We start from the raw sequence: 17,250 nt of genomic DNA on the forward strand, positions 1-17,250 counted from the left end.
GGCAAATCTGCATGCGGCCGCTAATCCCGGGATTAGCCAGCCAAATAGACGAGATTTCTCAGAAATCTCGTCCACATAGGACGGCAAATTCGCTGCGGCCAAGCCAGCAGAAGCTGCTGCTGCAGCGTGGATTTGCCGACCGCAGCATGTCTATTTTTTTTTTCCCGCTGCGGCCGCGCTCTTCTCTATGGGAGCCCGGCCGCAGTGGAAGAGCCCATTGAAATCAATGGGTTGTATTTTCTGCATATTGCATGAGCAAATACCTGCCGTGTGAATCCACTCTAAGGGCGCCCACCCACTGGCGTTTGCGATTTTCATGCGTGAAAAACGCAGCGTTTTCGGCGCGTTTTCAGCGCGTTTTTCGCGGCTTTTTCCGTTAATTTACATTGACATTCATGGGTGCATTCAGAGAAAAATAAGGACACATATGCAACTGACAGTTCCTATGTTAAAAATTGCAACGGACTGAAAAAAAAAACGCCAGTGGACAGGAGTACATTCAAAACTAATTGCTCTTGAGAAAAAACGCAAAACGCAAAGGAAAAAAAAACGCCAGTTAGTGGGCGCCCTAAGGCTTGGTTTCTACACATTGGTAACCGCATGCATTTTTAGCCCTGCCGAACCAGGATATCGGTCGCAGTGAGTGGGCGCAGTTGCAAATGCATGCGGTTACATAAAGTCTCAAAAAAAGTCGCACGACACAAAATCCAACCATTTTGTATTTTGCGACTGCCGTATCGCTGATCGCAGCACAGCCCTGCAGAAAATCCTTGCATGCAGTGTTGCAGTGTGTTAATGCAGTCTTCATGTCACGTGACCAAAATCACGGTGGAGCCCCAACCTCAATTTCCGCACTAAAGTCCTCTCTGGTCACAGCTGAAGAACAACATGAAGTTACTGAGGAAGTCGGTGACAGTGATGTCTGTATCCGCTCCCACATTCCTGGAGGGGTAAGACCCTTATATGGTGACTGCAGAGATATGGACTGTAAGCGCAGGGGGAGCGCGGAGCTGGAGGGACACACGGACGGACGGGGACGGAATAGAGATAACACAATATGCGCAGTGAACAGGTGATCTTAAGTTCTGACTCTCATCCTATAAATAGAGACAATGAAAAAAAGTGTACTTTTACGCTGATGTAGCAGAGCTGAGTTTTTAACTCCTTGCAGCTGCGTGGCCAACATGATAACCGTTAATGCAGAATTTAAAGCTGCTGTTCTATATCAAAGCGTGACAAACTCAGCTCTGCTTCATTTGAAGTTTTAAGTTATTTCTCTTACGCGATTTTGGACAGTGAAGAACTATTTTTAATGTAATTTTCTTGCAATTTTTTCACGCACGTCTTTATTACGCGTTCTTATCGCACATTTTTCTAGGCTCTGCACTTCCTGGTTCTTTTTTTTTCTATGTGGTCCCCATAGTAACCCGTGTCGAAAACTTATCCCACTCGCATGAAAATGGCATGGCTTGCGATTGCTACACGTTTTTTTTAACGTTGCCATAAAAAATGATGGGTGATTCATCAAGGAGAATCGCACAAAGATACGGACATGTAGCAATTTTTCTGACTCAGGACTATCGGTCCAAGAGAAATATTGCTCATGTGACTTAACCCATTCAATTGAATGGCTTCTTTTCCGGTACGAGTTCTGTCCATCTCGGAATTGGACAGGAAAATCGCATGTATGACTAAACCCTTAAAGAGTCAACCCCCCATGGCATCCATCTGCTATATTGACTCCTGATAAAGTGCACTTACTTCAGTTTTAGTTTCTGCAGGTCATCTGCTAGATTGTCCCTTTCCACTTCCACCCTTGACCTCTGGCTTGTCAGGATGTCCACTTGGCGCCTCAACTCCCTCATCTCCTCCTCATACAGCTCGCTGATTCTAGTCGGCTCTTTGCCCTTGAGTCGGTTGACTTCGGCCACCAGGATGCCATTCTGCTGCTCCAGGTAGCGCACCTTCTCAATGTAATTGGCAAACCTATCATTGAGTTCCTGCAGCTCAACCTTCTCATTGGTTCGGGTTTGAAGGAACTCCTGGTTCATCGCATCGGCAAGGTTGAAATCCAGGACATCGTAGTTTGTTCGTGCCGGGGTGAGCCTCGTGGACTTGAAACTGGAGAGACTTGGGACTGCCGAGGCACGGGAGACTTGGTAGACTCTAGAAGAGAGGGAACTGCCGGATCCTCCTTTAGATCCAAAGGTGGCTCTAGGAAATGATGGAGATGCACCTCCAAAGGTGCGGCGGTAGGAAGACACCCGCTGGCTGGAGGAGTATGACTGGCTCATGCTTGCGGTTGACTTGCCTTTGGCTTTGAAGCGATGAGCCTGGAGGTCGGGCTCTGGATTGAAGTGAGATGAATTGTCAAGACTGAAAATATGAGTCCTTGGCTATTTGTACTGTACGGGCTTGACCAGTGACATGAGATACCTCCTCTCCCTCTCCAGAGCTCCCACCTCTTCCCAAACCACCCACCCTCTATCCCGTCCCACACAGTAAGTAAAGATCACGTCCAATTGTCTTATGAACAGCTGCAATGTCTTCTCATGACCGAGAGAGGGGAAGGGACAAGGGGGACTTGAAAACGGGAACAGCTGAGGGTCCCACATATCAACAACTAATAACTATTTTCACTCTTGACTAAGGGTGAATTCACATTTGCGTCTGCAATCAGTTTTGTTTTATGCCTTTATAATGAAAAACGGAATCAAAATAATTTTTAAAAAAAGGTACCCGCAGACAGCGATACATTTCTTTGCTATCTGCATCTGTAACGTTTGCGTTCTGCTTTTTTAAGTTGATCCTCTGGATCAACATTGCAGGAAAATAGGCTGAGCTGGACGGACGGAAGCTTTTGTCAGACTCAAATACTCTGTTATTATGTTAAAGTACAGCATAACAAAAAAACGTTACCGGACGGAGGGCACTTGTGCATTTTTATTGTTGCATTGAAGTCTGCGGAAGCAAAAGTTAAGCTGTCCGTTTGGTTCCATTTGTCTTCCGTTTTGAACGGATCCGTTTTTAAGCAGACATGCACATCCAGTGCTGGAAAACATGTATCATGTGACCAGAAGGGGTAGGAAAAGCCCAACCTCCTCATACCGCCCAGCTAAGCAAAAAAAAGACAGATTAGGGACTTGTTCGCACAGTTATACAAATTAACAGTGTATTTGCGTGAAACATGCATATCGATTTCAATGTGCTTTTGGCGGGTGTAAATATGCATCGCGTGAAAACATACGATCATGTAAACGAACCCATTGAAACCAATGCGTTCTATTTAGAGATGAGCGAGCGTACTCGCTAAGGCAAATTACTTGAGCGAGTAGTGCCTTTTGCGAGTACCTGCCCGCTCGTCTCAAAAGATTCGGGTGCCGGCGGGGATGAGCGGGGAGTTGCGGGAATGAGCATGGGGGAGCGGGGGGGGGGGGGGGGAGAGAGATCTCGCCCCCATTTCTCCCCGCCCCCCGCGGGCACCTGAATCTTTTGAGACGAGCGCGCAGGTACTTGCAAAAGGCAATGCTCACTCGAGTAATTTGCCTTAGTGAGTACGCTCACTCATCTCTAGTTCTATTCACTGCGTACAATGCGCGTAAAAACTGTGTGTGTAATACGCTGCGCAAAAATGTTCATGTGAACGAGCCGTGAAACGGACAAAAAATGGACTGCAAACTGCAACACGTGCTCCGATTTTTAAATGGATGTGTCTATGGCCATATTCACAAGCGGAAGGGTAATATCAGTCCGAGAAACTCGGAGCGATTTCGCATTTTTAAACTTGTGATTTTTTTTCAGCGATTTGGATGCATTTTGTGAGAAAAACACAGCGCATCGCGTTGCTGTACTTGCGATTGTATTACACATAAAAAAAAAGCGCATGTAGTTCCAGTAGTAAAAACAGATCATTGTATAACATGAAAATCACATTTACCGGCAAGTGTGATGCGTTTTTTACTCTTAGGCCTCTTTCAAACGGGGACCTACGTGTGAAAATAATGCGCATAAAAAATGTGCGGCTATTAGGACCAATGGTTTCCAGTGGGAGCGTTCAGATGAAGGGGTTTTAAGCAAAAAACATCTGAACGTTCCCATAGGAAACCATTGGTTCCAATAGTCACAAGTTTTTTACACGCATGATTTTTATGCGCTTAGCTCCCCGTGTGAATGAGTCCATATACGTAATAGTGGGCGGTTCTAAAACAAAATCACTTAAAAATAGGAGCTACTGCAATTAGAGATGAGCGAGCGTACTTGTTTAGGTGTTTTTGCACTCGAGCACCACTTTTTCCGAGTAACTGACTACTCGGATGAAAGATTCAGGGCGCAGCGGGGGGCTGTGTGGTGGAGCGGGGGGTAGTAGTGGGAAACAGGGGGGAGCTCTCTCTCTCTCCCCCCCCCCCCCCCTCTCCCCTCTGCAACCCCCCGCTCACCCCCGGCGCCCCCCGAATCTTTTCGCCTGAGTAGCCAGTTACTTGGAAAAAGTGGTGCTCGAGTGCAAAAACGCCCTAAACGAGTACGCTCGCTCATCTCTAACTGCAATGCTTCTATTTTGGACCATTAGGGGAGGCTTAGTCCAAAAGAAAAATCACTCATGTAATTAAACACAATGGAATGAATGTGTCATTTTCACGTTTGCGTTTTATGCATATCGCTGTCAGAAGGAGCTCGCGCGTTAACGACGCCCGTCTAAATATAGCCTACATGGGTTTGCTTAAAATGGAAATAAATGCATTAGCGTTGTTTCACATCTGCATTGGGGTTCCGTTTTCTTGCTCCGTTCAAGGAGCAGGAAAGGGGAATCCCTCTAGCCCAACGGCTTTGTCTAACAGCTCCAAACGGACCCTATTGACTATAATGGGGTCCAATAGTTTTCCGCTCAGCTGGCTGGCTTTCAGCTTGCAGCGCTTTTTGTTCAGTATTTTGATCTGCAGCGAAACCTCCGACCGGAAGTTCCGACTAGGATGTGGAACCACCCTCCGATCTACTTCAGACTGCAGTCAGTTCTAATTCCATAAAAGAGGGATCTGCTTTAAAAGGCTCAGAGCGACAGCATATAGAACTCTAATGCAATCTCTCCAACTATAAGTAGGCCTAGAAAGGGTTAACAGTAGAAACAGAACATGGCTACAATGTATCTGCCTTGTTGAAACACAACCAGTGGCCTGGTATGGCCACCTACCCTATCTGAACAGTCAGATGCTATATTTATAATGAACCAGTATTGCGCTTGGCAAATGTAGCAGAGCTGAAGTTGTCATCAACTCACAGTGGCATGCTGATAAATCTACTGAAGTATCCGATTTATCCAAAGTTGTGAGGCACAGAGAGCGCAGATGTAAAGGGGTGATGTCCATGACAGAGCTAGCTCTGCTACATCTGTGCATTACTTATTGCTGCATACACAGGTTATATTATTATTAAATGCAAATTAGCTACAAACATAGCATTTGCATATTTTAATTGGCTCTTGTGCCATTTATAGATGAGTGAACCCTACTAGAGGATTTTTAATAAGCCTAAGATTTGTTTTTATATCTTAAGGGCCTAAGGGGACAGTCTTATGGGAGTATTTTCTGTCCATGTGATGTCAATAGGTTTCTGTATTTTGCGCAAATATTTTGGTCTGGCAGAAAAATACGCAGCATGTTCTATTTTTGTAACACCAAGGGTCCCCATAGAAGTCAATGGGGGTACGCAAAAAAAAAAAACGCAAGGGGATACGTGAAAATTCTGATGGAGAAAGAATGGATCTGAACCTCATTAGACGATTCAGCCATTAAAATAGGGCTGTGATTAGGTTCTGTGCACAAAAAACTATGCCCTGCGGGCAGAAAAGGTGCCGTACAATCTGCTGATATGTGCGGAAAGAAAACCTTCTTCATGACGCAAATGCATTCGCTGAGGCATGCGCAATTGCGCATATACTCGTGTGAAGCCGCCCTTAGGCTGATATTTAGTCTTGTGACTTGGAGGAGGGGGTTTCTATTTTGCAGCATTACATCAAGTTCCTGAGAGGAGTCAACTGTTCAAGGCAAGGACAGGAGGCCAGACACTTGAGGCTGAAGGTGTGAGAAATGATTCTGGGAAGCAGCCATGTTGGTTGTCATGTTTCCCAGAAGCAGATATAACTAATTAATGGCCAAATACGATTTTGAACAACCTGACAGTAGGGGGTGACTCGAGGCTTATGTATTTACTGGGGAGAGTTCTAATATAGTAAGAAATGTGATGCAAATGTTAATCCTTGCATTTCCAGTGTAAGGCAATCTTCTCACAAGTGGAATGTGGCACATTTTTAAGACCTCATTACAGCTTGCAGACCTGATCATTATAGTACAATTAAAACCAATGACTCACAGGTGACAGCATCTTGAGTCATTTGCTTTCACTTTTCTTCTCCATCTTGCCCAGACCTCCACGACTTCTTTCAGTCCTGATTCATCTCTGAAGAACTTAACACACAGACAGACTTCTGACTTTTCCAGCATATTCCCACTTTTCTCCGCTCTACACAAGCACTCCACAGTGCCTTAAGACAGTAATAATACCCCCTTGGTGCCCCACATATAGTTCCTCCTTTAGGCCCAACATTGTAAAGCTACCCACTTTGTGCCTCCACACAGTAAAAACATCCCAATTGTGCCCCCATGTAGTAATAGTGCCTCCCCTTTGCTCCCATAAACTAATAGTGCCCTCATTGTGTCCCATACAGTAATTGTGCTCACACTGTGCCTCCATACAATAATAATGCCCCCTTTTTCCCTCTATATAATAATAGTTACCCCATTGTACCCCATATAGAACTAGTGGACCCTACTGTGTCCCTATGCAATAATCATGCTCCCCATGGTGCTCCCATATAGTAATATTGCCCTTATTTGTGCCCCCATATAGGAACAGTGACCTCATAATGCTTGCATAGAGTAATATCAGTCCCTACAGCGCCCCCATATAGTAATAGTAGCCCTTTATTGCTCCATAGATTAATAGTGGCTTAATTGTGCCAAATAAAGAAATAAACTCACCTAAACCCCTTTCCTGTGACATGCTCCTCTTGCTCTTATACCTCTGCCTACAGCCTGGCGCAGGTGGCGCAATGTAGTGACATTATTACACCACCTGAACCGCAATCCTGGCCGCTTCTGGGACCCAGGCATTGAAGTGCCTGGGGATGCAAAACTTGTTGAAATGCAGCGCTTGTCCATGGATCTGGTTGGGTCTCTTTCATGACCAGTCATGGTCACACCCCCTGAGACTCCAATTGTTACACTCCTGCAACTGGCCTAACTGGGGTCTAATAACTCAGATTAATAGTTTTATAGGGATCTCTGATGCTCTTAGTTTGGTTTATTAGACCATGATTGGGATTTGGGGCCATCATACAAGTGCAAAAATATGCCTGCAATACACTAGTGAGTAGCTGGCCTTAGTGACGGACTCGAAAACTCTGTTCTGACTCAGCAGTCTGACCACAACCGCCACGGATAGGAAATACCTCAAAATTAGACTTTGAAGACTGACAGGGACAGGTGCCATGTAAAAATAAGGCCACCTCTTGCAGCAGCTGGCACACATGGCTGCTCCATTCTTAAACCCACTCTATCTATATACATATATATATATATATATATATATATATATATATATACATATTGTCACACTCTTGGTTTATATAATTAGAACAGAAAATCTTTCACAGTATTGTTTTTTTTTTGTTTTTGTCTCAGAGGATTTTTGGAGGTTACTGAATAAAAAGCAAAAGTTACATGGGATGTCTCATCAAAGAGGAGTCACCGAGGTGATCAACTGATCTGGCTGGTTTACTTACCAAGAGGAGACATTTCTCCTACAGCGGCCACTACAGGGAAAATGTAGTATTACATGGCAGACATTCAGATGGCCACAACAGGTGTCTGATAGCTACTCCCTGCCCAAAAAAACAATGGCAGGATAAGTCTGAAGGACTCAGCAGAGCTTACAATAAAAATAGACTACATATAAGTCACAATCACAGGTCAGTTGTCATTTTCTCAGAGTTTCTCAAGTTTGTGAAAGTGAGCATGAAAACCATCTGTAGTAATGAAGTGCAGATTCTATCCACCAGATAGATAGATCGATTGATCTATATAGTACTGTTGATCATATAGCCATTACTGCTGTGAATCAAGGATGACATCAGAAGTATGTGGCCCCTATATGTGCGGATAGTCGGGCCCCTGAATTCCAGATATTATAACATGGTCTTTGAACAGTCTCTCATATATTTGTAACTGGGTCGTACGTTCCTCCTTCCTCTTATGTTTTGGGTAGTAAGAAGGTGAATTACTGCTGTATTACTCCTTTCTATTATGGAACCAGATGTTTTATCTTTGCCTTGCGGTTTATTGCAGTTACTGTGCCTTTAGGAAATGCTAGTGTCCGGCAAAAGTAGAGGAGGACAGAGAGGAAGAGCTCTCTCATGGGATTTATAGGAGATTCACATGGGCGTATGTGATTTCAGTGCACACTTTTCATAGCGTGTTTATGTGCGTATTTAGTGTGTTTTTGGTGCCTAGGTGCTTTTTTTACATGTGCGCTGCATATGCAAAAAAAATATATGCAAGAAGGCCCAACTGATGTCACTATTTTGTTAACAACTGTCTCTGCAACATGTGTTAAAAGGCAATGAATAGACATGTAACTGCATGTTTGCTGTAGTTTTATGCGATCCTATAGAATTTAATGGGTGATTTTGGACCATTTTATGGAACAATATAAGACATGCTGTGATTTTTTTTTCCACATGACCGGATGGTACGTAAAAAAAATGCTCATGTGAGTACCCCAATGCAAATCAATGGAGTTTATGCTGCATGTATTGCGTGCATATAAAATACGAATGTGATACGGACAGAAAATATGCCTGTGTGAATGTGGCCTTAGAGCTTATATAAGTGTTACCATGCAGGGCGGCGCTGGGTCCCGCGGCCGGCGCGCGCCGCTTCGAGCTCGGCTTCGGCGTCCCGGAGCTGTGCTGTCAGGGATCTCCCGGCGGCGTGGAGCAGCCAGCGTGCAGCAGCGTGGAGCAGCCAGCGTGCTGCGGCGTGGGCGTGTCCGCCCGTAGGGCGCCGCCCGCTCTCATCCACCTCCCTTATGCAACAGTGGGAGAGTCGGCTCCTCCCACTCTCCGCCCCGGGGCGGAGGCTTTTAGTTAAAAGGCTGGCAGTGACCTGAACTCACTGCCAGTTATTGGTTCTGCTAGCCTCTAGTCAGGTCTATTCTAGTCTGTCCTAGTTGCTTGTCAGTATCCTTCCGTTTGCCTGTGAGCTACACCTCCAGCCTTGATTCTCCTAGTTGTTTTGTTGGTCTGTTACACCTGCCTCTTCTGTCGGCACTCTGTCCCCTGTTAGTAGTTCCATCCAGGTAGTCGCCAGGTCCCTAGCCAGCGCAGGGACTGCCGCCCAGTTGTCCGCCTGGGGTTAGCCAGGGCCGAGGCAAGTAGGCAGGGACAGTGGGGTGCAGGAGATCAGGGCACCCCAACTGGCGCTCGGGGGGCAGAGTGCCGTAACATAATAACTGGCCCTTTAAAACCGTTTTTGTCATGGAGGCGATCAGTTCCCTCACGAACCAGCTGCAGGCCCTGGTGCCTGTGATCCAGGATTTATCCGCCCGCATGGTGGCCCAGGAGCAGCGGGGGGTGTCGCAGGGGTCGGACGCCTCAACCAGCCCCGAACCCAAGTGCCCTCTTCCCGAGGTGTTTTTTGGGGAGAGGAACAAGTTTTTTGTTTTCCGACAGGCGTGTCGCCTGTTTTTTCGCATGCGTCCCCGTTCTTCCGGGTCGGAGGCTCAGAGGGTCGGGCTGATAATGTCCCTGCTGCGGGGCTCGGCACAGACATGGGCTTTCTCCATCCCCGAGGGTTCCTCCTGCCTGCAGTCCGTGGACTCCTTTTTTCAGGAACTCGGGGGTATCTTCGACGAACCGGACCGAGCGGGGTTGGCGGTTTCACGGTTGTTGGCGCTGCGGCAGGGGTTGTCGTGTGTGGAGGATTATTGCTCCAACTTCAGACGCTATGCGGGGGACACGACATGGAACGATAGCGCGCTGAAGGATGTTTTTCTGCAGAGCCTCTCGGACGCTGTTAAAGACCTGTTAATTTCCCATCCCGTTCCCGGGTCCTTAAGGGAGGCTATGGAGCTAGCGGTGAGAGCAGATAGGAGGCTCAGGTCTAGGGAGCAGGACAGGCAGACCCGTAGAGTCAGGGAGGTCAGTGGCCCTGGTCCCTCCTCCTTCTTACCAGTCTCTGCGCCCGAGCCGATGGAGGTGGACCCGCTGGACCCCAAAGAGCGACGCCGGATCCGTTTGTTGCATCGTCTCTGCCTCTACTGCGGGAAAGCTGGACATCGGGTGATAACCTGCCCACTGAAGTCTCAGCAGCCGGAACCGGCGGAAAACTCCGAGTCCTAGGCGATTGCAGGGAGGATCGCCTAGGACTTCAGGTACTTCCTAAACTTTTGGTACCGTGTCATGTTAGATTCGGGGATTTTTCCCGATCAGGGCGGGCGTTTATTGATTCCGGAGCAGCCGCTAACTTGATAAGTCTGGGTTTTGTCCGTTCTCTGATGGCGGAATTTGTGGCGTTGAAGACGCCAATTCATTTTACCAGCATTGATGCTACCCCTCTCTCTACAGGCTTGGTACGATGGAGGACCCCAAGATTACAGTTCACGGTGGGGGTCCTCCACTCGGAAGAACTGTCTTTCTTGGTTATGGAAAAAATGTCGGTTGATGTGGTGCTTGGTATGCCCTGGTTGGCACTGCACAACCCCCAATTTGATTGGTCCACCCGGGAATTGACTCATTGGGGGTCATCGTGTCACAATCACCTGTCTACCATAGCTGTGTGCTCCGCAGATACGGTGTTCATTCCAGAGTATTTGTCAGACTTTCAGGATGTATTCTCCAAACGACTGTCTAAGGCTCTGCCCCCTCATAGGGAGTGGGACTGTGGTATCGACCTGATTCCCGACGGTCCCATCCCTAAGGGAGCCATTTTCAATCTGTCAGGTCGTGAGCATGAAGCCCTCAAGTCCTATGTCTCGGAAGCTCTGGCCAACCGACATATCCGGCCGTCCAGGTCCCCTGCCGGGGCAGGTCTCTTCTTTGTAGAGAAGAAGGACGGGACACTAAGGCCTTGTGTGGATTATCGGGCCTTGAATAAAATCACTGTGAAGAACCAGTGCTCCTTGCCCCTAATTCCTGACTTGTTGAATCAGGTGGTAGGGGCTCACTGGTTCTCCAAACTGGACTTAAGGGGGGCTTACAATCTAATTCGCATCAGAGAGGGAGATGAATGGAAGACAGCGTTCAACACCCCGTTAGGACATTTTGAATGTCTGGTCATGCCTTTTGGACTCTGTAATGCCCCCGCTGTGTTTCAGGGTTTTATGAACGCAGTCTTCCACGACTTCCTGGGGGTATTTCTGGTCATTTATCTGGACGACATCCTGGTGTACTCACCTGACTGGGATTCACATGTGCGGCACCTGAGGTTGGTCCTGACCCGTTTGCGCGAGTATCAACTTTTTGTCAAATTAGAGAAATGTACATTTGGCTCTAAACAAGTATCCTTCCTGGGTTATGTAATTTCCCCCACAGAGATTCAGATGGAGTCTGATAAAGTAGCAGCTATCTCCCAATGGGTCAGACCCGACAACCTCAAGGCTCTCCAGCGGTTCTTAGGTTTTGCAAATTTCTACCGCAAATTCATTAGAAATTACTCAGTTATTGCTCAACCTCTGACCGACCTGACTAAGAAGGGGGCTGACTTGGGTAAGTGGTCGCCTGCAGCCCTTGAGGCCTTTAGCCGTCTAAAAAAGGCATTCACGACTGCCCCGGTGCTAATACAGCCAGACGCACGACTACCCTTTTTTATTGAGGTAGACGCGTCGGAAGTGGGGACAGGAGCAGTATTGTCGCAGGAAGTCAGTGGGAGGTCTGGCTATAGCCCATGTGCGTTCTTTTCGCGAAAGTTCAATTCAGCAGAGCGCAACTACGACGTGGGTAACCGTGAATTGTTGGCTATCAAATGGGCTCTGGAAGAGTGGCGACACCATCTTGAGGGTGCTAGACACCCAATTACCGTATATACTGATCACAAGAATCTGGTATATCTCGCCAATGCGAAAAGACTCACTGCTCGTCAAGCCAGGTGGGCGTTGTTCTTCGCCAGGTTTAACTTCGTCGTGACATATATCCCCGGAGAGAAGAACGTGAAGGCGGATGCTCTGTCACGGAGTTTCGGGGTACCAGACAGTGGGACCATGACTCCCGAGAATATCTTAGCCCCCGGCGTGGTGGTGGCAGTGTTAGAGTCTAACTTCGTCCCTCAACTACAGGATGCTCAGCAGGACGCTCCGTCAGGGGTGCCGGAGGGCAGATGGTTTGTGCCAGAGACCCTACGCCCTAGAGTCATGGACGAGTCCCACTCGTCGGCTCTCGCCGGGCATCCAGGGTTCCAGGGGACCCTGGAGCTTTGCTCCCGATACTTCTGGTGGCCAGGCATGTCTCAGGAGATCCGCAACTTTGTGAGGGGTTGCTCGGTCTGTGCTCGCAATAAGAGTCGGCGGCGTCCTCCGGAGGGTCCTCTGAGACCACTACCGGTTCCTTCCAGTCCCTGGTCTCACTTATCAGTAGATTTCATCACTGACCTACCAGAATCCCAGAAATGCACCACTATCTTAGTGGTGGTCGACCGGTTCTCAAAGATGGCACATTTTGTGGCGTTAAAAAAGCTACCCTCGGCAAAAGAATTTGCCACGATTTTTGTAAAGGAAATAATTCGCCTACATGGGGTTCCCCAAAATATTGTATCTGATCGCGGGGTTCAGTTTGTGTCGCAGTTTTGGCGTGCCTTCTGCAGAAACCTGGGAACGTCGCTTTCCTTCTCGTCAGCGTTCCACCCGCAGACTAATGGTCAGACTGAGCGGAAGAACCAAGACTTAGTGCAATATTTACGGTTGTTTGCCAGCGAAAAGGCTTACCAGTGGGCAGAGTTCCTGCCGTTGGCAGAGTTTGCACTAAACAACCGCCTTTGTTCTTCTACTGGGGTGTCTCCATTTTTTAGTGTATACGGTCAGCATCCTCGCTTCCTTACAGCAATCCCTACTCCGTCGCTCTGTCCGGCAGCGGATGACGCCACAGATACGCTTCGGGGAGTATGGAAAGAGGTGCAGAGAAACTTGGAGGCAGCGGGGGCCCGTATGCAGTTGCGCAGTGGGAAGAGTCTGTCTGTGTCTGAACCTTACAGGGTGGGACAGAAGGTATACCTGTCTTCTAAAAATCTCAAATTGCGGGTCCCGTCCTTGAAGCTGGCGCCACGTTACGTGTGGCCGTTCGCCATCACACGTGTGGTGAACCCACTCGCCTACGAGCTGGGGTTGCCAACCACATGGAGGGTTCACAGGGTATTCCATAAGTCGCTGCTGAAACCTTTTGTCCCTTCGGTGATACCCACCTCCGGTCCCCCTCGGCCCACCCTGGTCCGGGATGAAGTCGAATACGAGGTCCAGGAGATACTGGACTCTCGTCGGTGTCGAGGAATCCTACAATACTTGGTGGCCTGGAAGGGTTTTCCACCAGAAGATCATTCCTGGGTGGCCGCATGTGATGTTCATGCTCCCGTGTTGGTACGGCGGTTCCACCGTCGTTTTCCAGATAAGCCTGGTCGAGTTTCCGGGGGCCCGGAGGTCCCCCGTCAGAGGGGGGGTAATGTTACCATGCAGGGCGGCGCTGGGTCCCGCGGCCGGCGCGCGCCGCTTCGAGCTCGGCTTCGGCGTCCCGGAGCTGTGCTGTCAGGGATCTCCCGGCGGCGTGGAGCAGCCAGCGTGCAGCAGCGTGGAGCAGCCAGCGTGCTGCGGCGTGGGCGTGTCCGCCCGTAGGGCGCCGCCCGCTCTCATCCACCTCCCTTATGCAACAGTGGGAGAGTCGGCTCCTCCCACTCTCCGCCCCGGGGCGGAGGCTTTTAGTTAAAAGGCTGGCAGTGACCTGAACTCACTGCCAGTTATTGGTTCTGCTAGCCTCTAGTCAGGTCTATTCTAGTCTGTCCTAGTTGCTTGTCAGTATCCTTCCGTTTGCCTGTGAGCTACACCTCCAGCCTTGATTCTCCTAGTTGTTTTGTTGGTCTGTTACACCTGCCTCTTCTGTCGGCACTCTGTCCCCTGTTAGTAGTTCCATCCAGGTAGTCGCCAGGTCCCTAGCCAGCGCAGGGACTGCCGCCCAGTTGTCCGCCTGGGGTTAGCCAGGGCCGAGGCAAGTAGGCAGGGACAGTGGGGTGCAGGAGATCAGGGCACCCCAACTGGCGCTCGGGGGGCAGAGTGCCGTAACAATAAGTCTCTCAGGCAAGAATTCGCAGGATTTGGTATTTGGCTGAGGAAGAACTAGGAAGTTATTGGTCAGTGTCTGCTTGGTCGGCGGCCAATTGGATTCCATGCCAGCCGACTACTACTTTGGTCTCAGATTTTGAAGTTTAGTCCTGAGTTCACCTTTTGCCATCATTTGGAAATAAAGGTTATTGCAAGCAACCATAGGGCCATTATGTGGCAACGACCATTAACGCCTTTATTGCACCAGCCATACAGCTATAGTCAGAGGCGTAACTTAAAGCTCCTGGGCCCCAATGCAAAGCCTGTAACATGGCCCCCAACTACAATGCTTTATTCATAGTACTGGGCTCCCTATATGGAGAAGAGAGGCCTTATGGGCCCCCTAAGGCTCCTGGGCCCGGGTGCAACCGCATCCCCTGCATCTCCTATAGTTACGCTGCTATCCATAGCCCCTGCTCCAGGGACTTCCACAGCGAGCACCCCATGAACTACCATCACATGGAGCTGAGGCCACAAGTGCCAGACTCCCCTAGTCCAAAGCCTCCTGGACCCGGCCAATCTCTTGACGTGTTTCATATTTAGTGGGACCATGAGGGGAGCCAAAAACGCAAACTTGGCTTTCATGTGAAATAAAAGATACCCCATTGGGAATCACATATGTCCATCATAGGGCCTTTTGATTTTGTAGGTGACGTTTTGTACTTCCCAGGTGAGTGGCAGCCTACGGCCTTATTCACAGGAGCGTTTTTACACAGCTATTTCGTTGCAAGAATACGTCAGCTGAAAATCGCATCCATGTTAAGCATTGGGTTCCAATGCATTCATTCACATGGGCGGTTTTCAGGCGCATGAAAAAAGTTGCACCTTTAAAACATCGCATTGCAGACTTTTTTCAGTCAAGGATGTTTCACGCTGTGTCAAAAGAAACGTCTTGACCTATCTTTTGACGAAAAAAGATTCCCAGGGAGTCTTATGGGAGTTGAAAAAAAGGGATTCAAAGTGAGTTTAGCTGCCTCTGGCACTTGGAAAAGAAGACAGCTGGTTCTATTTAAGCATTATAAGTCATTACGAGGAGTTTTTCTGACCTACAAAATTTCCCGCTGCAGCATTTTTTACCGCGATACGCCTGTGTGAATGGGCGAGAAAACACTAACTAGTCTCGAGACTCGATCACGGCTATTCTTCGTTCAGGCTATTCTTTGTGTGAATGAGACCTACAGGTGAGTTTAGGCCGCTGACTTGTAGTACCAGCTCTACTACCATGATGGCGGCCCAGCTTTGGCTAAAATCATTACTAGTTCTAAAGACCCAAGATGGTCTATATAATTATATACCAGTGATGTCCTATCCCTGTAATTATATCTAGTGGTGCTGAATCACTCTGGCGTATGTAGTAAACCCATCCTTTCTATATTACACCCCAGGCGTCCAGTGTCTGAATGACTCAATGCACGTATCACTATGGCTTTCCTAAAGGTCACCTGACCGCCCTCCACCCTTGGATTCCTGGGCTGGAAAAGAATACACATATCTCTTGTATTTATAGGCTGCTACCAGAATAGGAGCCTATCAGATCCCCCTCCAGGCAACAGGATATGTGCTGTGTGTGGGAGCTGACTGCAGGATAAGGTTCTGTTCACACCGCACTTCAGCCTTTCATCGGAGGTATACAGTATGCTGGGAGGATTTCCAGATGTGTACTTAGAAAGTGGTTTAGGACCCTGTTAGCCACTAGAACAAAATGCTATTCTTCTCTAGAAGAGAAACAAAGTAATCTTGTAGATAGGAGAACTTTTAATGGCTAATAAAAAGAAATGATGTTACAGCAAACCTTCAAAACTACTTGTGTCTCTTCATTAGACTATGGAGCCTGGTGGAGAAACCTAGAAGTTTTGAAAGCTTGCTGTAACATTGTTTTATTTTGACATCAATGCCTCCCATAGTAACATAAATATATGGCTATTCTAACACTACATGTAACACAAACATAGAGTACAGCGCCAGAAAACTGCAAATACTTTATATAGAACATAAATCACAGATCCAATAGGTGTCTAGTGCACAGCAAACTAACCCTGATTAGACTACATAAAATGGGGAGGGACCCTACATCATCTTGTCATAGATGTCTCCACCTTACAACTTCTTGGACAGAAGTCTTTACATTCTTGTCTTCACTTTTACCGTTACCCCTTAACCTGGACCCAAAGAAAGGGCTGTTTGGTTTACTGGATGAGGAAGTGTGGCCGCACCATACCAGAATCTTCCTTAGGCTTTATTCCCACGAGCGCATATACGGCGCGTTTTCACGCCCCGACGCATATACAGTACCCATGTGAAGCATTAGTTTCAAATGCAGCCGCTCACACAGGCGAACATACGGCTCGTAAATACGCTGGCAGCGTGAAAAATAGAACATATACGCGGCCAGTGCAAATTCGTTCAGCTAAAAGATAGTTCTGGATCTATGTTTTGGCCAATATACGCCGACGGGCCATATAGACTCCTATGGGAGCAAGGAAAGAGAAGGGAGGGGGAGGCATTTTTGCAGCGTCCAACGCTGTGAAAAGCTTACAGGTGCCTCTATATAGAAACTGGAAGGTATCCCAAGGTTTTTTCGCAAAGCAAGGGTTTTCCGGGGTGCGCTGTATTTTTTCGCTTAAAACTACGCTCGCAGTCGTGTGAATGGACAAGAAAATGCTGGCCGTGATCACGGAAAAATGCCCATTCAGGTGCTTATATGAAGTGGGTGTAAAAATGTAAAAACGCCGTCGCCACATATCCGCTTGTGGAAAAAACAATTGCTATGAGGTAGATGGCTGAGGAGACGCCCTCGGTGTCAGGCTAGGCAGGGCTGGTTTATACAATCCCCTATGAAAAAAT

At 48.1% G+C, this 17,250-nt stretch overlaps 1 protein-coding gene across 2 annotated transcripts in view; it reads right to left on the reverse strand.

Moving 5' to 3' along the window:
- Positions 1 to 2,386, reverse strand: part of DES (desmin) — a 28,870-nt gene extending 26,484 nt beyond the window's left edge. The window contains exon 1 of one of the 2 annotated variants that reach the window (XM_066575509.1): positions 1,762 to 2,386. In XM_066575509.1, coding sequence (XP_066431606.1) covers positions 1,762 to 2,294 — 533 coding nt within the window. In that variant the 5' untranslated portion in view covers positions 2,295 to 2,386. The remainder of the gene's footprint in view (positions 1 to 1,761) is intronic. The other variant, XM_066575508.1, reaches the window with a different exon arrangement.
- Between the last annotated feature and the right edge of the window lie 14,864 nt (positions 2,387 to 17,250).

This window comes from Eleutherodactylus coqui, chromosome 8 (assembly GCF_035609145.1).
Source record: "Eleutherodactylus coqui strain aEleCoq1 chromosome 8, aEleCoq1.hap1, whole genome shotgun sequence".
In the NCBI taxonomy this organism is placed as follows: Eukaryota; Metazoa; Chordata; class Amphibia; order Anura; family Eleutherodactylidae; genus Eleutherodactylus; species Eleutherodactylus coqui.